The sequence below is a fragment of the Erythrolamprus reginae genome, chromosome 10, assembly GCF_031021105.1.
Source record: "Erythrolamprus reginae isolate rEryReg1 chromosome 10, rEryReg1.hap1, whole genome shotgun sequence".
Lineage (NCBI taxonomy): Eukaryota > Metazoa > Chordata > Lepidosauria > Squamata > Dipsadidae > Erythrolamprus > Erythrolamprus reginae.
Genome location: NC_091959.1, coordinates 24,337,170 through 24,362,483, shown reverse-complemented (window position 1 = coordinate 24,362,483; position 25,314 = coordinate 24,337,170). Strand labels below are relative to the sequence as shown.

Here is a 25,314-nt window from a genome sequence, read left to right as displayed (position 1 = left end):
TGTATTGTTGTTGTTTAAGCTGAAGTAGTCGTTGACAGGAAGGACGCTGTAGCAGATGATTTTATGAACTATACTTAGGTCGTGTCGAAGATGACATAGTTCTAAACTTTCTAAGCCCAGGATTTCAAGTCTGGTTGCGTAGGGTATTCTGTTGCGAGTGGAGGAGTGGAAAACTCTTCTCGTAAAGTATCTCTGGATGCTTTCTAATGTATCCATGTCCGAAATGTACTGTGAGTTTCTGAGTTTACGCGTGACACCTGCCTTTTGTAAAATTGGGCTTATATGTAGAGATGAGTGACATGGCAAAGCATATTATACATTCATTTCTTCAGTTGAAATCCGTAAAATCCATAGAGTTCCTCCTAGGGGCCTTGCGCAGTCTCTCCTAGTCATGTCCCAATTTTTCCCAACACCTCCCCTGCCTTTGTTTTAATAGGGAAGTGGTTTTATTCAGACAGACAGACAGACAATAGATGATAAAGAAAGGAAAGTAAAAAAGATGGTTAGATAGATAGATAGATAGATAGATAGATAGACAGACAGACAGACAGACAGACAGACAAATGATAGATACTTACTTACTTATTTACTTACTTACTGGAGGTCTCGGGGCGGCTTACAATACAGTGAACCCTCGAGTTTCGCGTGTTCAAGTATCGCGAAAGGGCTATTTCGCGAGTTTTCAACCAGGAAGTAAACTCCACCATCTGCGCATGCGTGCCCTTCCACACATGCATAGATGGTGGAGTTTCCCCGCCGGGCAGAGGCTTCCCTGGGTCTTCCCCCTCTTGCCCCCGTAAGACCCCAGCGGCGGCGCGAGCAACGGCGTGGGCGGGCGGGCGGCACGAGCTTGGGGACATCCCAGCTCCGCTCCCCAGCTGGGGAAAGCGCGCGCGTTGCTGGGGAAAGCGCGCGCGTTTGGGGACTCCCTAGATCCGCTCCCCAGCTGGGGAAAGCGCGCGCGTTGCTGGGGAAAGCGCGCGCGTTTGGGGACTCCCTAGATCCGCTCCCCAGCTGGGGAAAGCGCGCGCGTTGCTGGGGAAAGCGCGCGCGTTTGGGGACTCCCTATATCCGCTCCCCAGCTGGGGAGCTGATCTAGGGAGTCCCCAAACGCGCGCGCTTTCCCCAGCAACGCGCGCGCTTTCCCCAGCAACGCGCGCGCTTTCCCCAGCTGGGGAGCGGATCTAGGGAGCCCCCACCACGCGCGCGTTGCTGGGGAAAGCGCGCGCGTTGCTGGGGAAAGCGCGCGCGTTTGGGGACTCCCTAGATCCGCTCCCCAGCTGGGGAAAGCGCGCGCGTTGCTGGGGAAAGCGCGCGCGTTTGGGGACTCCCTATATCCGCTCCCCAGCAACGCGCGCGCTTTCCCCAGCTGGGGAGCGGATATAGGGAGTCCCCAAACGCGCGCGCTTTCCCCAGCAACGCGCGCGCTTTCCCCAGCTGGGGAGCGGATATAGGGAGTCCCCAAACGCGCGCGCTTTCCCCAGCAACGCGCGCGCGGTGGGGACTCCCTAGATCCGCTCCCCAGCTGGGGAAAGCGCGCGCGTTGCTGGGGAAAGCGCGCGCGTTGCTGGGGAAAGCGCGCGCGTTTGGGGACTCCCTAGATCCGCTCCCCAGCTGGGGAGCGGATATAGGGAGTCCCCAAACGCGCGCGCTTTCCCCAGCAACGCGCGCGCTTTCCCCAGCTGGGGAGCGGATCTAGGGAGTCCCCAAACGTGCGCGCACCCCAGGCGCGAGCAACGGGGTGGGCGGGCGAAGGGCGGGCGGCAGTGGAAGCAAAAACACCATCTGCGCAAGCGCAGATGGTGTTTTTACTTCCGCACCGCTACTTCGCTAAAAATCGATCATCCCGTGGGGTCCTGGAACGGAACCCTCGCGATGATCGAGGGTTCACTGTATAACAAAAGACGATATACAATATAAATAACTAAAAATCCAATTAATTTAACTAATTGCTTTAAAAACCCTATTCAATACAATTTCAAACTAAAAAAACATCAGTTACCTCAGCGACAACTACTAGATGGAGTGGGGTGGAAAGAGACACAGAAATTCCAATTATTGAAAAAACTCAATTTTTAATTAACAACAATCCAAAATAAAGGAGCTTTAAAATTTAATACAGACTTTAACAACATATTTACATTCCTAATTCCTTTGTCACAAATATTATAACTGGTATTTCCTAGTTCTTAATGGTTGGATGTCCCTTGCCCATGCTAACCTAAGGGAACTCTATAATTGGACAGCCTCCAATAATCTTGGTAATTTTGGGGCTCAAATTCATCCAGTCTTGGTCTTTTTGATTCTGGAGGAGAAAGAAAAAGAACTCAAAACATTCAGTTCAACAGAACAGACAAAAATGACCCTATTTAGATCTTGGGATGCTTCACTTCCTCTGGTCCAAAGGCATGGAAGAGAAGAACCGTTGAAACTTACCTGAACGGTCTTCTCGATGCACTGCAAGGAGAGTCCAACGTGGGTAATTCTCCAGTCTCATTGGAGGGACTGAGTTTTAATTTAAATATTATGCAGGCACCGCCCCCTAGCCCACCAGTCATAAAGAAACGAAGGAACAGTAAACTATAATTCTTTATTAAAACAACTGGAAGGCAACAGGCCCCGCCAAATAACTTAAACAATGCCAGGAACAAGCCCTTGGTCCACCAAAAAACGGGTGGGTTTTGGACTCTCCTTGCAGTGCATCGAGAAGACCGTTCAGGTAAGTTTCAACGGTTCTTCTCCAATGCACTTGCAAGGAGAGTCCAACGTGGGATGTACCCAAGACATAAGAAAAGGGAGGGAAACCAGGCCCAAGGGCGTTCAAGTGGAACACACCCTCTGTAACACCCTCCTCCCAAATGCTGCCTCCGCAGAAGCAAAGGTGTCAATCCGGTAATGCTTGATGAAGGTAGATGGAGCTGCCCACGTGGCGGCTCTACAAATCTCTTCGATCGAAGCTTGTGTAGACCATGCTGCCGAAGCAGCCGCACTACGTGTTGAATGTCCAGTAATTCCCTGAGGAACAGTCTGCCCTGATGCTTTATAGGCCTCAGTGATGCAGACTCTTATCCAACGACTAATAGTTCGTGAAGACACTCTAGTACCCTGTCCTTGTGATGAAAAGGAGATAAACAAAGCTTCCGATGCTCTGGAAGTTTGTGTTCTACGAATATAAATTTTTATCGCACGTCTCACATCCAATTTATGCCATCTGAGTTCAGATGGATGCGTGCCATGTGCACAGAAATCAGGCAATATTATTTCTTGAGTTCTATGAAAGCCAGAGTTCACCTTGGGGATGAAAGACGGGTCCAATCGAAGAACTACTCTGTCCGGATGGAATAGACAAAGGTCAGGTCTTACTGACAGGGCCGACAGCTCCGACACCCTCCTGGCTGAAGTAATGGCGACTAGAAAGCCCGTTTTGATGGATAAAAAGCGCATCGATACCGTCCTCAACGGTTCAAAGGGTGGAGCTGTCAAGGCCTTAAGGACAAGCGATAGGTCCCAAGAGGGGAACCTATGGACCGTAGCCGGTCTAATATTCGCCGCTCCTTTTAAGAAATCCCGAATCCAAGGGTGTCTTGACAAAGGCTGGTATTGGTCGTGGTTTAATATTGTAGACAGCGCCGCCACGTGGCGTCGCAAGGTGTTCGGAGCCAGTCCCTTGTCTAATCCTGCCTGAAGGAAGGTTAAAACAGTCCCAGGCAAGGCTGTTACAGGATCGAGCTGCCGGACCTCACAGAAGGTGCAGAAGGCTGACCACGTGGACTGGTAAATCCGCCTTGTAGACGGTCTGCGCGCCGCTTGCATGGTAGCGATGACCGTGTCCGGGAGACGTAGTTGCCTTAGACGGTCCCCCTCAAGTGCCACACGGTCAGGTTCCACCATTGAGGCTCCGGATGCGCAATGCACCCCTGACTGAGGGCTACCAGATGGTCTGGGATTCTCCAAGGAGGTGAGATGGACAGCTCCCTCAAGTCCGAGAACCAAGCCCGTCGAGGCTAGAAAGGTGCTATTAGCCGTACTTCGGCTCGTTCCTGTATGATTTTGTGCAGAACTCTCTGAAGTATGCGAGTAGGTGGGAACGCATACAGGAGCCCCTCTGGCCAGGGGAGGCGCAGTGCATCCACCCCCTCTGTCCCTGGAGATGGAAACCCGGAAAAGAAGCGGGGCAGCTGCGTGTTGTGGCACGTTGCAAACAGGTCCAAGATCGGTGTGTTGAATCGAGAGGTTAGTGTCCGGAACACTCCTGGATCCAATTTCCACTCCCCCGGGTCGAAGGTCTTGCGGCTCAGCCAGTCCGCCCATACATTCTCCTGGCCTGAGATGTGCTCCGCTGAGAGAGAGGCCAAGTGGACCTCTGCCCATCTGAACAGAGTGTTGGCCTCCTGCATTAGGCGTCTGGACCTTGTCCCGCCCTGGTGGTTGATGTAAGAGCGAGCGGAAACATTGTCCGTTAGGACCAGGACATGGCTGCCCTGCACCAGATGAGAAAAGCTTATCAGGGCGAGGGACACTGCCCTCAATTCCAAAAAATTGATGTTGATGTTTTCTAAATCCCGAGGAGTCCACAGACCCTGGGCCACATTGGATGAAAGGTGAGCACCCCATCCGAACAGGCTGGCGTCTGTTGTGAGAGTGATGAAGTCCTGTCCCTGAAAAGGTGACCCCCTCTGAATGGCGGTTGAAGTCCACCATCGCATGGATCTCCTGACCCCTGCAGGGAGAATCACCTGTGTCCTGGTATGGCTGGTTTTTCTCCTTTGATAGGGTAGGAGGAACCATTGGAGGGAGCGAATGTGTAACCTGGCCCAGGGAACCACATCTATGCAAGAGACTAGCGTGCCCAGGATTTTGGAGAGGAAGGCCAGGGAAGGTCTTGGTTGAGACGACAGAGTCTGTAGTAGAGTACGGATATTGGCCTGTCTGTCCTCCGATAGGAATACCTGGCACAAGTCCGTGTCTATGATGGTGCCCAGGTGAGCCAATCTGGTTGTTGGTGTTAACTGACTCTTTTCCCGGTTTATGGTAAACCCGTAAGTTCGTAAGGTAGTCAAGGTTAGTTGGAGATCCTGTTGTGCCCGGTCCCGGGACTTCGACAGAATCAGGATGTCGTCGAGATATGCCATGAGGCGCACTGACCGGTGTCTCAAGGTGGCCGTGAGGACGTCCAAAAGTTTGGTGAACGTCCTCGGCGCTGATGACAGACCAAATGGCATTGCTCAATATTGGTAATGAGATCCGTTCACGAAAAACCGGAGGAATTGTCTGTGCTCCTGTAATACCGGTACATGGAGGTAGGCCTCCTTGAGATCGATAGAGGTGAGGAGGTCTCCTGGCCGTATGGACTGCAGAATAGACCTGAGGGAGTGCATTTTGAATTTTTGATAACGCACATACAGATTCAACCGTTTGAGATTTAAAATCAAACGGACCCCGCCCGAAGACTTGGGGACTAGGAAAACGATTGAATAGAATCCTTTCCCCCTCAGGTGGAAGGGAACCTCCTCTATCGCTTCTATCTCCAGGAGGTGCTCTATTTCCCGGTGTAACAGTGCCCTCTTCTGGGGATCTATCACCTGAGGACAAGGAAGGAATCGGTTTGGGGGTACACGGAGAAAATTTATCCGCAACCCCTGTGTTGCTGTGGCAACTGCCCAGGAGTCGAGGGATGCAGCCCTCCAGGCGTTGGCGAAGTAGAGGAGCTTGCCCCCCAGAGGGTAGGAGCCTGCAGAGTCATTTTCCACGTTTTGATCCCTTAAAGTTGGAACCTCTGTATGGACGGCGTCCCTGCTGGTAGGGTCTGCCTCGGTCCGCGAAATACGGTCTGTCCTGACGAAAACCTCCCTGGTTGAAAGAGCCCTGAGAGAAGGTCCTCGAACCCTGAGAGACGGTTGAGGAGGGCTCTGCACGAAAGTTCTGCCTTCTATAGAAGGGAGTGAACCGTCTTTCTGCTCTCCTGTTGGATCTTGGGAGCACTTTCTTCTTATCCTTGTCCTTAATAAGGACCTTCTCAAGGGAATCGCCGAACAACTGTTCCCCTTGGAACTTGGCTGAGGCTAGGCGCCATTTTGATTTTACGTCCGCCTGCCAGCTTCTGAGCCAAATTAATCTCCGGGAGGACAAAGAGGATGCTAGCGCGCGGGATGCAAATTTGGCCGCATCCATTGTAGCATCCGCGGAGAACTCCGTTGCCGCCAGCAGTTTATTTAAATCCTGGCGGAACTTGCCATCCTCCTGGCTCGCACGTGATTGCATGTCCTGTATCCACAGGATAGTTGCCCTATTAAAAAATGAGGCAGCCGAAGCGGCTCGCAAGGCCCAGGCTGCCATTTGGTGAGTCTTCATAACTACAGTCTCGGCTCTCTTGTCCTCCGCCTTCAGGCCCTCAGAAACCTCAGATGGGACCAAGGCGTTAGACACCAAGCTTGCCACAGGAGTGTCTATGGTTGGAGGTGTTAAAAGAGATTCCATCTCCTGATCGAAGGTGTAGTATTTTCGATCAATCATAGAGGGCCCCTGTGCTGCTGCTGGTGCCTCCCAAGGTCTTTTAATATTGTCAAGGAAAATATCAGATGAGGGGATGGTTTCTGGTTCTTTCTTTGGTACAGAAAGTAAGACCCCTTTAGAGGCCTGCGCAGGGGTTTCCGTAGGTAACTTCCCCTCTCCTGCTCCCTCAAAGACCAGCTTAGCCTTATTTAACATGATACAAAAAAGAGAGGGCTTGAAGAGGCCTACAAGGCTTGGCGGTTCGGGTGGTTGTTCATCCCCAGACAACCCCTCGCCTTCTTCACTGTCCTCCTCTCTAGGATACAGATCTTCCTCCATGGATCCTTGGAAGGAAGCTGGAGCTGGAGGTGCCCACACATTCCTATGCCTCTGCGGAATTGGAATCCCAGGGGCCTGTTGTTGTGCCCCTACTGTGATCCCCTGGGCATAAACATTGCTTATTAGATCCTGGAGATTCTGAGGCATGCTCTGCCAGGTGTCAAACGAGCTCCTCAGACCCACAGCAGAAGGTGTAAAAGTGGCTGTGGGCTGGCTATACTGTGCTCCCGTGCTGCTGGCCATGGGCAGGGTATACTGGGGTCCTGTGGATAATAGGGGGCGTTTAGGCGACCAATCACGTTCCGTTGCCGAGCCTACAACCCCAGCTATGCCAAGTAAGGGGGAGGCCGGGGGGGGCGTGGGCCCCCGAAGAAAATTAGGCTGGGCCAGTGGCGCTGGTGGCTGTTTCTGAGCCAGTTCTAACTGCCTCTCCAGTGCACGTATTCTTTTCTCAGCGTCCTTAAGAGAGGCGGCCTGAGAGGCTTTAGTTTTGGCCTTCTCACAGGGAGGCTTGTCCTTGGGGGTAGTGGGCCTGATGGAAGTGGCCACCTCCTCCCCCAAATGGGCCGAATTATCCGTCATAGCGAAGGTCACTCACGTCTGTCTGGCAGGAACGAGGCCGATCGCAAACGCAGCCGACAACGCAGTGAGATTGCGTCCTCAGTGCGGCTGCGTGTTACTAAGCAAACGGCTGGAGGTTGCCTCGGAGCTTTCCTCGCTCCTCTCACCCCCAGCAACTTGACTGTCTGTCGGCCAAATAAAAATGGCCACCGCGCCATTGCCCTGGCAACCGGCGGGAAGATCAACAGCCGCTCCCGCCGTTTTTATCTGAGGGCTGGCTCATGACGCCGTTTCGGCGTTTATGCAAGGATCCGCTTTTAGACACCAGCCCTCCATGCCTGGTCACCGCATCTTCGGCTGTGGTATGTTCGCCGGGCGGGGCAGGCCCCTTCCGACGGCAACCGTCTCCCAGCACCAGGTGCGACCTCGGAGGTCGGGGACCTGGTCGCCCTGTTACGATTAATACCCCCCCCCCCACGGCTGCTCTCAGGTTTTCGTGAGCGCCGATTGCAAGCGAAAAGAGGGGGGGCAGGGCGCAACAGTCTAGCGGACAGAACCCACGGAGGGCCTGATCCGCCGTTGTGAAGGAGAAAGCCAGTCCAAGGAAAACCTGCAAAACAAAGAAAAGGAAGAAAGAGAAGCATTAGTGACAAGAAAACAATTACAAAGGTATTTAATCATACATTAATACTAATACTTCTGAGGAGAAACTCAAAAAATGTCCCTTTACTGCGACTGAGTTTTCATGACTGGTGGGCTAGGGGGCGGTGCCTGCATAATATTTAAATTAAAACTCAGTCCCTCCAATGAGACTGGAGAATTACCCACGTTGGACTCTCCTTGCAAGTGCATTGGAGAACAGAACTATCAGCCCAGTTCAGTAGGATCTAGACACCAGAGGAAAGAAAGTAGATGGGCAACAGCAGAGTTGGAGCCCAAGCTAATACTGTTTCTGTTGTGGATCATGATATCACATATGCTTAGAAAGAAGGGGCAGCACTCACAATGCAAATCTAGAATGTGGTTGAAGGGTGCAGAGATCCCTCCGCTGAAGGAATGCAAGATTGTTAAAGAAAAAATGAACAGCAGCTCTGTCCTGGAGAAAGAAAGGTTGTGAGAAATCATAGGGTTAGAAAGGACCTTAGAGGTCTTCTAGTTCAACCCCTGGTCAAGTAAGAAGCTTTATACCATCTCAATCAAATGGTTGCCCAGCTTATTTTTCAAAGCCGTTATTGATGGAACACCCATAATAACCCCAGCAAGCATATTATTTGACTGCTTAATTGCTTTTGCTGTCAGGAAATTTCTACTTATTTCTAAGTTGGATTTCTTTTTTAACGAGCCCTATCCATAGGCTAGACCAGAGGTAGGCAAAGTTAGCTCTTCTATGACTTGTGGACTTCAGCTCCCAGAATTCCTGAGCCAATCATGCATGCTGTCCGCTGCCAACATTTTAGACACAGTAAACGTACTGATCTTTCTTCATCTCTCACCGTAGTCACAGTGAAGCCAAGTGCTACATACACTTCATCCTAATTCCTCGTCATAGCTTTCAGGAGACTTACGTTTGTTTCATTATCTACGCCTCCTCCTTTCTTTTCATCCCTGTTTAATGTTATTCCATGGTGTCTCTTAAAAGCTTGTTATCTGCACTTCATATCTCATGCTCTGTGCTGGGTGCTGTTGTTTGGTGCAAAAAACCCTTACTTGCTGCGGCAAAAAAAAGCACGTTCCCTGGGGTCATGCCCCCCCCCCCCCGCAGTGCTTCATGACCTCCCAGCTGCCCCATTATTTGAGAAGCACTGGCCCAACCCAACCCTACAGTTACCATTCCCTGTTTTTGGCATGACCCATGGACTAGCCGAATGGCCTGCTTAGCACCTCACCTATAGTCTGCATATCCGTGGTAACTGCATGCACTGCTGTAGTCATCATAGCGGCGTTTTTGAGACACTGGTGCTGAGCTGGTAATGTCCAGAGTGTCCCGAGCTCCTCTGCTGTTTTCGTTTTGCCACATATTGCTGACCGTCCTGCCAGTGAGGCTCATATGGACGGTATCGGTTCGTGCCCTGATTTGAATAGGCTTTCCAGGTAAAATTTAATTTGGGATTCCACTGCCTTTCACTCCGTCCTGCAAGACAAGGAAGCAGAATAAGCTAGCAGTCTTTCCCAAGAAACCCACGTGGACTTTGTAATCTGTACTTCTGCCTTTGTCTACTATTCATCTGATTTCCGTTGTCTCTTTTTGAAGAAAATAAGAAAAAGGAGGAGGGGGAACAATAACACAGTCATCAACGTCTCCATAGCAGGAACAACCCATCCAGAGTTGGTCAGGATCGGGGCCCTGTCTGATGTAATATTCCAAATTGCAGAGAGAACTGTAATCATTGTAATGTCTTTCATAATTTAAAACTGCTTAGTCACGGTGAATCTGCAGGTTGTAATGTAATATGATTGGTTATCTTACCATAATGCACCTTTGGTTACCATAGAGCACCTTTGCATTGGTGTGGCTTTTGAAGATAGAGTGGCTTATTGAACATTATGGTTTATATCTTATGTCTGAAGTCATCTAAGTAGCTTTGTGTCTTTTGCCCTCTCCTAGTATCATTTTATTCTGAATCCAGCGATACCATTTATCCCATGGTTTATCTTCTTCATCTGTTTGTATACCTTTGATGTCTCTTGACATCTCATCCATCTCCGCACAGCTAAAAAAAATTTCTATTATTTGTTTTTCACTCCGTCCTGCAAGACAAGGAAGCGGAAGAAGCTACCAGTCTTTCCCAAGAAACCCACGTGTAATCTGTACTTCTGCCTTTGTCTACTATTCATCTGATTTTCGTTGTCTCTTTTTGAAGAAAATAAGAAAAAGGAGGAGGGGGAACAATAACACAGTCATCAAAGTCACCCTGGCCCAATGTTCAATTATTCATATAAACACACACAGCTATGTTACTAATACACATATGTGAACCTTGGTTAAAATCAGCTACCATGCCTACATCAGTAGTTACCTGTTCCACTTCATCCTGTCTTTCTTCCTGTTCTTGATTTTTGGCTGACTGCTCAGCTTTGATTTCTTCACTTTAGATTAACTGCTGAGCTTTGAGTTCTTTGATTTTGGCTAAGTGTTGAGCGTTGACTGCCAGCTTACTTCTACATTTCTTTTCTTGACTGGGTTATGCACAGACCTTTGCTTTGTTAGATTTTGGCTAAGCGCTGAGCTTGGATTTGAATTCAAATCAAATTCAATTCTGGGTTTTTGATATACTGCAGAGCTTTGCTTTTTTGGATTTTGACTGCTACTTAGCTTTGCTTTCTAGGATTTTGTGTGGCTGATCAACTTTGCTTTCTTGGAATTTGGCTGAACGCTGTGCTAAGATTGCTAGGATTTTGACTAAGTGCACAACTTTCACATCTGGGCTTTGGTTAACATCACAGCTTTCTTGGATTTTGTCTGGCTCCTTAGATTTGCATTCTTGGATTGTTGCTAAGCATGAACTTCAATTTCTGGGCTTTTGGTTACCCTCTTCGCTTATCTTTCCTGCATTTTGTATGGTTGCTTCAGTTTGTATTCTTGCATTTTGGCTAAGTTTCAGGTTGGACTTCTGGGCTTTCAGTTAACTTCTCAGCATTATTTTCTTGGATTTTGTCTGACTGTTTGCTTTGCTTTCCTGGATTTTGAACTTTCTAAGATTTGGTTATCTTCTCAGCTTTACTTTCGATGAACTTCCTAATCTTACTTACTTATCCACTTACCTATATTATTTAATTGCTTACTATTTAAAAAAAACCAATAACTTTCTTAGCAAGCCTATTCAAAACTGCAGTCCCTTTAGATCATCTATCTAAAACCTGACTCTCCACCCCCAACACCCAACACCAATTTCCCTCTACCTATATTATTTCAAAGAACAATGAAACAGATAAAAAGAATTTTCTTTGCCAGCCAATACTGCCAATAGAGAAAGGTAGAATTGACTTGAAACCTTTAAGTCAAGCAAATGAGGGAGAGCCACACATAAAGTTGGCTAAATTCAAACTTCTCCGTTCCATTAGTAATAACTGAAACTTGATAAGTGGGGGCTACTCAAGTGCACCAACAAGAAGCCCCCTCCTCTAACAGCCTTCACCCCTGGGTTCCAAGTCCAATTTCTGAGTGAGGTTAGAGTCAACTGACATGGTAGACAATCAATCTAGCCTAAGCTTGAAATGTTGGCTTCGAAACCAGCAGACTGGATTTCTAGTCCCCCTTTAAGCATGAGAACTGGCTGGATCACTTGGGGCCAGTCAAATCAAGTCAAATTTATTATTAGTCATAAACCAAAACAAATAAAAACACTTAGTAAATACACAGTCAAAAGTTGTATGATAAAATAATAAATAACAGATAAAATCCATGATAAAATCCAGTTAATTATGCATGGTCAATACTACTAAAATTACAATCCATAAGATGTGAGGTCTATAGTCAGTTTGATACTAATAGGGAAAGGAATAAACAAGGTTGCCACATTTGTTGTATAAATTAGCTAAGGTGGATTAGGCACTTAAAGGCTGCCCCCCCCCCCCACACACACACATATCTCAGTTTCACCATGGGCAATACCAATTCAGGAAAGAGACACAATTGTGTAGGAAAAATGTCTAGGAAACGTATAAGGCGATAAGATCTGGAATTAATTCTCTGTGATCTGGGTTTCTGCTTCCCCCTCCTTTCCGAATGGCTATCATATTCTCTGGAATGGAGGTCTTCATAGCTGGCTGGAGAATTCTGGGAGTTGAAATTCACAAGTCTTAAAGTTGCCAAGTTTGGGGACCCCTGCTCTAGAAAAATAAAATTAATAATGCTTGAAACCTAATGTTTTGCAAGAAACCTTGATTTTGTTTGGTAGTCTGCAGGAAGGAGAGTTAAGACTGCTATGTGGAATGGAGCCTTTTGGGATGTTCACTTAGGCTGTGAAAGTAGCAAAGAACACTTTAGATTGTTGACTTTGAGTAAGTGATTATTTTGTGAGTGCCCATTTTAATAATGAAGGCACCTTTATCACAATGGGATTTCAAAATTCTAAATGAGATGTTTCTGTCATTTCACTGTCCTATAGCTGCTCACTTCTAGGATGTGGGTGAATGGGATGACCTTCTTGTTTTGAGTCCATTGATATGGGTATTGTTTTGAGGTTCTTGGAAAATCCTTGGTCAAGTCACATGATTGTCAAGCCAGTTCCACCTGGCCACATGACCATCAAGCCACACCCACAAAATAAGCCACGCCCACTTTGCGGTGGTAAAACTTTTGTTAGCCTTTCACTGGCTGCTTCCTTCCTAAAACATTTAAAGAAATTACTTATCTGCATGATTGGTTCATCAGTGGACATGAGTGTCTTCTCCATTGCTTTATGTCAATTTGAGAGAACCGAATTGGGGTCACTTAGAGAGGGTCGTAAGGGAGACAGGGTGCTCTCTTCCCACATTTTCAATGCCTAGGACAGTGATGGCAAACCTTTTTCTCTCAGGGGCCAAAAGAGCATGCGTGCATGCTATTGATCATGCGTGAGTGCCCACACACATAATTCAATGCCTGGGATGGGCGAAAACAGCTTTCCCTGCCCCAGAGGCCCTCTGGAGGCTGGAAATGGCCTCTTTCCCAACTTCTGGTGGGCTCAGTAGGCTTGTGTTTTGCCCTCCCGGGGCTCCAAAGACTTCCCTGGAGCCAGGGGAGGATAAAAGCATTCTCCCCCATCCTCCCTGGAGGCTCTCTGGAAGCCAAAAACATCCTCCCAGAGCCTCTGTGTGAGCCAAAAAATCAGCTGGCCAGCACACATATGCACACTGGAGCTGTGATAGGGCAATGGCTTGCGTGCCAGCAGTTATGGCTCTGTGTGCTGTCTGTGGCACCTGTGCCATAGGTTCGCCATCACTGGCCTAGGAAGTCAAAATGGATGGCACTGTTTATTCACATTTAGCTCAAAAGTACCATGAACAAACAGGGCTTTGATTTTGCTAAAATGGTAGGTCAGAATGTCTAACCAGTGATGTTAATAGTTCACCCCACAGTTCAGGTGGTCTTCGACTTACGACCACAATGGAACCCAAAATTTCTGTTGCTAAGGGTTTGTTAAGTGAGTTTTGCCCCATTTTATAACCTTTCTTGCCACAATTGTTAAGTAAATCACTCTAGTTGATACGTTAGTAACCTGATTATTAAGTAAACCTGGCTTCTCCATTGACTTTGCTGGTGAGAAGGTCCCGAAAGATGATACAATGATCTTGGGACACAGCAACAGTCCTAAATATGAACCAGTTGCCAAGCGTCTGAATTTTGATCACATGATCATGATGATGCTTCAAAGGTCGTAACTGTGGAACATGGCCATAAATGACCTTTTTCAGTGCCCGTATAACTTTGAATAGTCACTAAATGAACTGTTGTAAGTTGAGGACTTCCTGTATTGTCTCCACCAAGATGATTACAACCCTCCGTCTTCTAAAGTGATAACTGTAATTGCTCTGAGAGTTATTGCAAACTTGTAGTCTAGAAGGACCTTCTCCAGCTTGCTGAAGGTGTTCAAAAGAAGCTAGAATGGCACCACATATATCATTCTAGAATTGCATCTGTAATGAAATCCCAACACAGGTGACATTCTGTGCAAACGGGTGATTTCTACCATGGCCTTTTTGATTGTATGTGGACATCCCAATACATTTGGAGAAGAAAGAGGGTTCAATAGATGTCCTAGGTGGGCTGCCATACTTTTCATTTCATTACAGAGCCTGGTGGTACTGGGGGCATGCTCTCCGCACAGTGCCTGGTTGCTGGGTTGCGTCACCATTGACCCTATGTAGATGGCATTTCAGGCAAGTTGGCTTGGAGTAAAAATCCTAGAGGGTAGTTAAGTCCCAGGAATGAATGACTGTGAAGAGGGAAGGTAAGGTTGCCTTCATAATTTATTAAAGTTTGTTGCAAAATCAAAACCAGAAGCACACACAGATGACTGATTCAGCTCCATTCATAAACTTCTTTATAAACAATTATATATATATTTACAGTACTACAAGTAGAATTCTTCAATCAGTTACAGGGAGCAGAGAACATTTAGTTTCATTTCAGCAGAGTTCAGAGTGGAAGAGTAAGAGGGTGGACAGTGCAAAGTGAAGAATGAGCCATGCCCAGCCTTAAGCTTTAGTTTTGATTCTCTGCACAGACTCAGAAGCATTTAACTCCAATTGGCTGACTTAGTTGCTATGTCTATTCATTGACTGACCTTGTTACCCTTGGCTCTTCCAGTCATGACTATTCTAACATAATTCATGCCTGCTTGGATAAGTCTTGCGAGTTTTCGGAGAGTGGTGGCATATAATTTATTATTATTAAAATAATATTATTATTATTATTATTATTATTATTATTATTATTATTATTATTATATTAAACTTATGACATCCATTTCCATTCAATCCATTAACACAATAGCCACCCAGCTTTTCCGAGACATTTTTTCCAAATTTCCATCAATTATCTCTAGCAGCTTCTTCCAACTTGTGACAGAAAAATTGCAGTACAGTGTTCCCTCGATTTCCGCGGGGGATGCGTTCCGAGACCGCCCGCGAAAGTCGAATTTCCGCGAAGTAGAGATGCGGAAGTAAATACACTATTTTTGGCCTATGAACGGTATCACAAGCCATCCCTTAACACTTTAAACCCCTAAATTACCATTTCCCATTCCCTTAACAATCATTTACTCACCATTATTACTGGTCCTCACCGTTGAATAAGATACTTAGTGATCCTGATATTTATAAACATAATTATTTATTAACAATAATTATTTTTTGGTTATTTATTTGCAAAAATTATTAGTTTGGCGATGACGTATGATGTCATTGGGTGGGAAAAACTGTGGTATAGGGGAAAAAAACGTGAAGTATTTTTTAATTAATATTTTTTGAAAAACCGTGGTATAGGCGATTCACGAAGTTCGAACCCGCGAAAATCGAGGGAACACTGTACATTTTTTAAAAATGTTTTTGCCTAGGTAGTGTTTAGGGAACTCAATAAAACGTATATGGAATTCTTTGGCTGAATTTACAGCAATGGAAACCTGAATTATCACCATGTTTGCAAAGAAAGTGAGAACTCACTCCAACATGGAATTTTCCTCAAAAATGGTTTACCTCTCAACCCATGCTAACTACAACTCCCATATCCCCCAAACCATGATGTCACTAACAGAGGAGGGAGACTTTAATATGAGTTAACTGGCCACTATCAAAATGGATTTTCATCTTAGCATTTCCTAAATCAAAATTCTGAAAAACATTAACATTTAACAATTTGGGAGTTGTTTCTTAACCAATTGTCATCTTTCATTGCCTTCAACTTACTTCTCTGATTATGTTGATCTCTAAAACTATTTGCCTTTACCCAGAATTGGAATTTGATCAATTCTATTTTTAATCCGCATGACCACACCAAATAGTGGGAAAGGGGTGGGTGGTGTTTTGCCATTTGGGAGAAACATGTCAGTTAAATGCATCTTTGAGCACCCATTTGGGCTGTTCATTTCCTTTTGGGCAGGAAGTTCTCCATCAAGGGGATTTTTGTTTTTAAGTTTTCCACTTATTCATAGTTGTTAGGAAGGACACACCTAGACTGAACCTTCTTCATATATGCAAGTCATTCTTCTCTTCACAGCTTCACAAAAGTAAATTGAGGGCTGTCCTTGACTCCTTTTACCACTAATTTTACCTATAATTGCTGCCCCACGCACACACACACACACTGTTTCACCTTCCTTCTATATTCATAAAGAAAGAAGCAGAATGCAAACATTTATGGCCAGTTTGATGCAATGGTGAAAAGCACTAGATTAGAAACTAGGCTACCAGGAGTTCTAGGCCTCACTTTAGGTACAAATCTAGCTGGGTGGCTTTGAGCCAATCCTTCTTTCTCGTCCCTAGGAAAGAGGAGGCAGGGCAAACAACCTCCAAAACGTTAGGAAGAAAATGGCAGGGACTTGTCCAAGCGATCATTAGAAGTTTCATAGAAGCTTCAACCACAACAACACACAAGCACACAACAGATACAAACTTAAACCGCTCCAAACTCGACTGCAGGAAATACGACTTTAATAACCAAGTAGTTGATGCATGGAACTCACTACCAGACTCTTTAGTATCATCACATAACCCCCAAAACTTTACCCGACTATCCACTGTTGACCTCTCCCGATTCTCAAGAGGTCAGTAAGGGGCGTGCATAAGTGCCCCAGCATGCCTTCCCTCCCCTGTCCTAATGTTTCTCTCTTACCAGTATTATGTACAGGTATATAAACCTTGTTATATCTTTGTATACCACCAATACCTACTTGACTGAATAAATAAATAAATAAAATAAAGTTGAACAGAAAAAGAAGGTTGCTATTAAAAAAACAAGGTGATGTACCAATGGACAATGTAATTATTTTAAAAAATCCTAGAATGCCCAGAATCAGACAAATTGACAATGGAATTAAATTAAAAAGAGGACTCGGAAAACCATGAAGTCTGGAATTTGTTTTATAAATAGTTGGAAAGGAAAAATTAAAAAAAGAGAGAAATGACGTATAAATGATGATGTACAGTATATATTGATGTTTAACTAAAGAATGAATATAGGAGTTTATACTTTTGACTATAAGGGATAGATATATTTACACTGATAAAAACTGTAATGGAAACACAGTTTATATCAATGACATATAAATGAAAATGTTCCGTTCCCAACCGGCTCTCCAATGACTGACAGGCACGAGCGAACCGGGAGCATTTCACCCCTGGAAGGTGTCCTATTTAAAGCATCCTCCCATTTTAGGTGTTTTTGTACGTGTGCCAGTATTGGGTTCCTACACGGACAAGGAGAGGGACAGCGCACCAGTTGCGGAAATCGATCTGCAGCTCCAGGTGGCCAGTGTGTGGGTGTGTACATCAGAGGGAGATTTGGCTTCTGCGCGTGCACAGGAAGCAAAATCTCTTGAGAGGACACTGCACGTGCAAGATTTCGGCAATTTTTTGCCGAAATCTCACGCGCCTGGGGGTCTTCTTGAGAGATTTTATTTGTTTGTTTGTTTGTTTGTTTGTTAGTTTGTTAGTTTGTTTGTTTATTGATTGATTGGTTGATTGATTGATTGGTTGGTTGGTTGGTTGATTGATTGATTGATTGATTGATGTTTATGCCACCCAATCCCGAAGGACTCAGGGCGACTTACAATAAACAGTATAAATATAAAAGCAATAAAGAAGTCGAACGCAAGAACATACAAAGAGCCCTGCTGAATCAGGCCCAAGCCTATCGAGTCCAGCATTCTGTGTCACACAGTGGCCCATCAATTATCCATGGGGATCTTGAGTAGAAAGAGAAGGCACGACCCTCCCTTTCCCTTGACCCCCAACAAATGGGACCCAAGGATATAAAATTTAAAACAATAAAACTTCATTAAAAACCCATTATAGAACAAGCACAACAATTCCAGATGCACAGAAGCCAAATCTTGCTGCGATGTGCATGCACACATGCCAGACACATGCGCCCACCAGTCACCTGGAGCTTCATGTACATCCACACCGCAATGTTCCCTCTAAGTTTTTTTTGGTGTGGGGGCGGAAAGGTATAATGTCTGAGCAGCACATTAATATATATTAATATCATAACTATGAAATGGCAGCCAAGTTTTAATCACGTGATTGTGGGGCTGCTGCAAAGCTCATAAGTGTGAAAAAGGGGCATAAGGCACTTTTTTCAAGGCCTTTGCGACTTTGAATGGTCAGTAAATGAACCGTTGTAAGTCAAGGACAACCTGCCTTTCCCCTTAGATGTTTTCTGTGGAGCTTCAAAATGCACTCCTGATCTGCTTCTAAAAGAGTGCACTGGTCAATCAGATAGAGCCGGGGTGGCGTAGCAGGTAGAGTGCTGTACTGCAGGCCACTGAAACTGGCTGTAGATCTGTAGGTCAGCTGTTCAAATCTCATCATCAGCTCAAGGTTGACTCAGTCTTCCATCCTTCCGAGGTGGGTAAAATGAGGACCCAGATTGTGGGGGCAATAGGCTGGCTCTGTTAAAAAAAGGAGAAGGGCGGCATAAAAATCGAATAAATAAATAAATAATCCTCGACTTCTGATCCCAATGGAGGCCAACGTTTCTATCTCCTGAGTAAGACAGTTATTAAGTGAGTTCTGCCTCACTTTACCACCTTTCTTGCCACAGTTGTTAAGTGAATCCTTGCAGTTGCTTGTCAGAAGATCCCAAAAGATGTTCACATAACCCTGTGACATTGCCACCATCATAACTATGGACCAGTTGTCAAGTGTCCAAAGTTTGATCCAATAACCCCTTTATTTTTCTAACAAAGTTCTTCCTTCCTCCGGCCCTTCATTCATTTCATTCTTCCTCCTTCCTTGTTCCCTCCAATCCTCCCTCCCTTCCTCCATTTCTCCTTCCTTCCTTGTTCCCTCTGTTTCTCCTTCCTTCTTTCTTTCCTTCGTTCCTTCCCTCCCTCCTTCTTTCCTTCCGCTCCACTTCTCTCTTTCCCTTTTCTTTCTTTCTCTCCACTTCTCTCTCTCTCTTTTCCCTCTCTCTCATTCTCTCCCTCCAGGTCTCTCTCATTTCTATGTATCTCTCCCTCTCTCTCCCTTTTCATTCTCTCATTTGTTTCTCTCTCCTCCCTTATGTGTCCAATCACATCTGGTCAATAAAGAAAGAAAAGAGGGATCATCCCGGAGCAGATACTCAGGTCAGCATTGACTATATACCATGCACTGCAAGAGGTGGAGGAGGGGATTATATAAGGCTCGGCTCCGGTCAGACGATCCAGGCATTGTTAATAGGCGAGCAAATCCCACGCGGGACTTGCATGTCTGCCAGAACGGAAAACACCGTGTGGCAGTTCATTTTTGGGTGCACAACCACGCGGCCATGCACCTTAGAGAGAACAATGCTCAGGACCAGAGTATCTTCGAGACCGTCTTCTACCACATACCTCCCAGCGACCGGTTAGATCCCACAGGGTTGGTCTTCAGGTCCCATCAGCTAAACTACCGGCGGGCAGGTCTACAGGGGAGAGCCTTCTCTGTAGTTGCCCCGACTCTGGAATCAGCTACCTCCTGAGATCTGCACTACCCCCACATTACTGGCCTTCCAGGAAGCCATAAAAACCTGGCTTTTCCAACAGGTCTTGAGCCACTGACCTTATGGGGAGAGAGGGGTACTAGTGAGGTCAACCCAGGAATGCAGGGATAGCTGCAATTATTTTAAATTGGTTTTTAAATTAGTTTTTATGTTGATCTATGTTTATTTTGTTGTGAGCCACCGGGAGTCGCTAGGGAGTTGGGTGACATAGAAATACAAATAAGTAAGTAAGTAATAAGCAAGTATCTGTCTGTCTGTCTGTCTGTCTGTCTCTCTACCTACCTATCTGCCTAACCATCTTTTTTGCTTTCCTTTCTTTATCATCTATTGTCTGTCTGTCTGTCCATCCATATCTATCTATCTGTCTATCTATCTATCTATCTATCTATCTATCTATCTATCTATCTATCTATCTATCTATCTATCGTCTAAGCTGTCCGACTTGGGCATACCAAGGCAAGTCCACCATTATCTGCACCACTGATTTCTAGACCAGTTGAAGCTTCTACTTAGGTGGTTGTTCAAGAGCAGCCCCACGTAGAATGCATTGCAGCACTCAAACCATTAAGCAGACCAGGGAGTGAATGACTGGAGTCCCCCTCCCAAATCTAGGAAAGATGAAGCCAGATGAAGGCCTTCTTGGCCACGGCAGCCACCAGTGTGGTACTGGAATTAAGGGTCACCTGCTTAAAGGATAGACAGCCTTTGATGTGATAAAATGCTAAATGTGCCCACATAGGTGAAAAGTAGCATCAACCCAGTGCGCAACAGCAGTAAAAAACGCAAATTCCATGCTTGGCATGATTAGGAAGAGAATCGAAAATAAGTCGGTAAGTGTTGTACTGCCTCTGTACAAATCGAAGGTGAGACCACACTTGGAGTACTGTGTACAGTTCTGGTCACCGCACCTCACAAAGGATATAATGGAACTGGAAAAGGTGCAAAAAAGGGCAACAAGAATGATAAAGGAAATGGAGCACCTCCCTTATGATACCAGGTTGCAACACCTTGGTCTCTTCAGCCTTGAAAGACGGCATTTAAGGAGTGACTTGATCGAAGTGTATAAAATCATGCATGGGCTAGAAAAGGTGGATAGAGAAAAATTATTTTCTCTGTCACACAATACTAGGACAAGGGGGCACTCCCTAAAGCTCATAGGTAAGAAAGTGAGGACAAATAAAAGGAAATATTTCTTCACCCAGAAGGTTGTTGATTTATGGAATTCACTTCCAGAAGAGGTAGTTGACAGCTGTCGGCCTTAACAGCTTCAAGGCAGGATTAGACATATTCATGGATGTCAAGTGTATTGGTGGTTATTAAAACAGATGTCCATGTGCCGCCTCTATGTTGGTTGAGGCAGGCAGGGTTCCCTTGAGTACCATTTGTTGGGGGTCCAGGGAAAGGGAGGGCCTTGCCTTCTCTTTCTGCGCAAGATCCCCATGGACAATTGGTGGGCCACTGTGTGACACAGAATGCTGGACTCGATGGGCTTTGGCCTGATTCAGCAGGATTCTTCTTAGGTTCTTATGTAAGAGTGGTATGGTGCAATCAATGGGAAATAACACAATTTGTGTCATTTGAAGGAATTCTTCATGCTATAAGACAGTGATGGCGAACCTATGCCACGGGTGCCAGAGGTGGCACCCGGAGCCATATCTGCCGGCATGCGAGCCGTTACCCTAGCTCAGCTCCAATGTGCATGTGCATGCCGGCCAGCTGATTTTCGGCTGGGATTCTGGGAAGGTATTTTTGAGAGTCTCCGGGGGGGGGGGGGGGACACTTTTGCATCTGGAAACTGAGGAGGGTGAAAAACAGGTCTACTGGGCCCACCAGAGTTTGGGAAATGGGCTGTTTCAGGCCTCTAGGGGGTGGGGGAGACCATTTTCGGCATCCCCAGGCATTGAATTATGGGTGTGGGCATTCGCACATGTGCAATAGCGCATGCACACATACTTTCAGCACCCAAGGGGAAAAAAACTTCACCATCACTGTTCTAGGATCCTATGTGGAACCAGAGTTATTGTCTTCCGAGCTTTTGGACTCATCCTGGAGTCCATCTTCAGAAAAATTCTCTCTAGCAGAGTGTGTACTCTTTTGTGTATGGTCTGTGTGGCCACACACAGAACACCAGACACTCTGCTAGAGAGTTCCCTGAAGATGGGCCCCAGCATGTGCCATGGTGGTACAGTGGGTAGAGTGCTGTACTGCAGGCCACTAAAGCTGACTGCTAGATATGTAGGTCAGCGGTTCAAATCACATCTCCGGCTCAAGGTTGACTTAGCCTTCCATTCTTCTGAGGTGGGTCAAATGAGGACCCGGATTGTGGGGGCAATAGGATGGCTCTGTTAAACAGTGCTATTGCTAACATGTTGTAAGCCGCCCTGAGTCTAAGGAGAAGGGCGGCATAAGAAAATTGGATGGGTGGATGGATGGATGGATGGATGGACGGACGGACGGACGGACGGATGCATGGATGCATGAGTCCAAAAGCTTAGAAGACAATAACTCAGATCCAGGGGACTGACCCAAAACCTAAATAACCTAGAACAGTGATGGCGAACCTTTTTTCCCTCGGGTGTCAATAGTGCACACGCACTATCATACATGAACGAGTGCCCACACCCATAATACAATGCCTTCGGAGGGCGAAAACAGCTTCTCTTACCTCCTGGAGTCCCTCTGGAGGCCAGAAGTGGCCTGTTTCCCAACGTCTGGTGTTTCACCCTCCCCAGGCTCCAAAGTCTTCCCTGGAGCCGGGAGAGGGTAAAAACACCCTTCCCCATCCCCCCGGAGGCTCTCTGTAAACCAAAAACGCCCTCCTAGAGCCTCTGTGTCAGCCAAAAATCAGCTGACCTGCACACGCATGTTGGAGCTGAGCTGGGGCTCACCCGTGCCATAGGATCCCCATCACTGACCTAGAACGTTATCTTGGGACATGTAGATTTTGTCTTCATTCGTCTTCGTGTTCTTCTTATATTTTGTATATCAAATATTATTGAGCAGGCTTTGTGGGTTCCAATCGCTGTTTTTTCCCTTGTTTTCTCAGCTGGATCACATTCCAAATACTTCACCTATTGAAATCCAGATATCTACTCTTCCTCCGGAGGAATTTAACGTCCTTGAAGAAGAGAACAACAGCTTGTTTCCAAACGTACTTTCCGGTCCACACGGCCAACCTCTGCTCACCATCATCCAAGAAGAACCAGCTTTGAAACAAATTCCGACCAATGAAGGATAAATTGCCAAGATAGTTCAGACTTCTTACAGTACGTCCCAGCCACGATTATGATTTTTTTGTGTGTGTGCCTGGTTGATGTCTCTAAGATGACACATAAATCTCAGGTCGATGTAAAAGTTCTGATTTCTGCATAATCCATATGCAGCCTTTGTTGGAATCTGTTACGAAGTTGATCTTTCTGACCGGCCTCAGGCTTGTAGCCCGTATCTACCCACCTGGATCTCCATCGTCATTCTACAGCTGCCAAGCTAGTGATGTCTCTCAAGGGAAGCTCTCGCACACCCCTTCGTGACCCTCCCACACCTCGTGGGATCTGTACCCTGACCGATCTTGGGGTTCACCAATGTGTCTCTTCCACTGGCAGCTTTAAAACAATAATTTCTGGATCCACCTTGGCGATCTCGTTGAACAACCCCACGACGAAGGACCTCCCATCTTGGATCCACAACACAGAATGTTCAATGGAGACACAGATACTATTTTTTTTTGGTTGTGTCCATTCATAATTCTCAGGATATGTGTTGTTTCTTTTTTCATGGATGAACTGTTTCAAAGACAAAGTGAGCGTGGCAAAAAAAATTTTTTAAATGATGAAAAAAAAGGGGGGGAAGGGGGAAAAAAATCCACCCAGCCCTGGAAAGGGGCCCTTGAAAGAAAGGAAAAAGACTTGGATGAACCCCCAGGAGTAAATTCAGAACCTACCTCAACCGGAATTGAATGTCTTTTGGGAAGAGGCAAGCGTATCTTGTGTCTTCCTTGTTGTCTTCAACGCAAGTAGTGTAGCACTTGGTCAGTACATGTTTTGGTACTACCTCAGAAGTCACACACTCCATGTCCGCCATGTTAGTCATTGGCTAATATTTTCTTCTTCCAACCCACCTACCCTTTGTTGTCATCCTTGTTCCAATGTTAAAGCACTTCCAAAATCTTGAAAGCAATGTTCTACCTCAAAGACATTTTGTTTTTTAAAAAATAGAAGTATCGTCCCAACCAATCTCCTCATCTCTCCCACCCCTCTTCCTCCTCCTCACTTCCAATATCCCAAGAAGACAGAAGAGCATTGTGAACTCATGTCAGGTGTGATCACTGAGGACAAAGTCCCCCTTAGTGTGATAAGCTTTACTTTTAGGCAAGTTGCTAGTTGACTTGCGTAGAGTTTTATTGTTGTCAAGAATTGTTTTATATCATGTCTTTTTCCCCCCCCTTTTTGGTCCAAACAAAGAAAACTCTAATGATTGTTAGGATTGTAGCAAAAGGCAGGCTGCCAATCACCTAAAAATAACTTCTACTATAAACGGGTTACTATGGAATAACGGTTCGATGTTCAAGATACATCATTCAAAGCTGGTTTGTCACATGCATGTTCAAGGGGTGCTTGCTGAATCAAGGAAAGGTGTTTTTTTTAAAATAATGGAGACGCTGAACTTGCATTTTTGCTTTGCACATAGAAACCCTTGGATTTTCTGTAAAAACCCTGAGCTAGGATCATCTTAAAGAGTTAGGCTGGGCTGAAACAAAATGGTCAGCTTGGCTTTGGATTAGTGTCCAGCTACTATTGAAGGGCGGTCTAGTGGTTAAGATGCTGGGCTTGTCAACTGGAAGGTTGGCAGTCCAAGACCGGAGTACCCCATGATGAGTTGAGCTCCTGTTCTTGACGCAGCTCCTGTTCACCTAGCAGGTCAAAAGCATGCAAATAGCATGCAAATGTGAGTAGATAAACAGGTACCACTTTGGGAAGTAGCAGCATTCCATGTGCCTCGGTGTATATAATCAACCTAGCCAAAGGACCGTGGAAGTGTCTTTGGACAATGCTGGCTCCCGTGTCTACAAATGGAGATGAGCACCACCCCCTCGAATTGGACACGACTGGTCAGGAGAAACCTTTAATGTTACCTTTTACTACTATTATGGTTAGCCAACCATAATATATGGTTGTGGCATGTTGCAGGATCATCTCCAATAGCAGTTAATGGAAGCCAGGGCTTCAGAGAAACTGAAGTGCATCGATCAAACCATGGTTTGACATGTGTTATGTGGCAGGCAACCTCCTTCTCAATCTCCAGTCTGAAATCTTTTCATTGGAGATGAACGAGATGGCTCTCGCTTATGTTCCATGCAGCCATTCACGTCCCCACACACAAAATGCGGTAATAGAAAGCTGTGAAATGTGCAAATCCTATTCGGGTGCAAAAGTCTCACTAACCCAAGGGTGCGATGTTCCCGGTTTTACTTATGGCAGTCAGAGAGCCGGTCGCGAAGGGAGCGTGAGGCTCCGCCCACCTGCCCAGATGCCGCCATTGGGTTCTTTTACCCTTTGCACAAACCCAAAGCATCCTGTGCATGTGCAGAGGGTAAAAGAACCCAGATGGCAGCATCCAGGCAGGTGGGTGGAGCCTTGCACTCCCTTTGCGACCAGCTGTCCGACGGCAGCCAGCCACAAGTGAACTGGGAGCATTTCACCCCTGTACTAACCCAGTGTTTCCCAACCTTGCAACTTGAAGATATTTGGACTTCAACT

General features: G+C 46.1%; 1 protein-coding gene across 1 annotated transcript in view; it reads left to right on the top strand.

Annotated features, from left to right (window-relative positions):
* Positions 1-22,887, top strand: part of IGDCC3 (immunoglobulin superfamily DCC subclass member 3) — a 169,915-nt gene extending 147,028 nt beyond the window's left edge. The window contains 2 exon segments of the mRNA XM_070762042.1: positions 22,605-22,730; positions 22,732-22,887. Of these exon segments, the coding sequence (XP_070618143.1) occupies positions 22,605-22,730; positions 22,732-22,770 (165 nt within the window). The 3' untranslated portion in view covers positions 22,771-22,887.
* Positions 22,888-25,314: the final 2,427 nt, after the last annotated feature.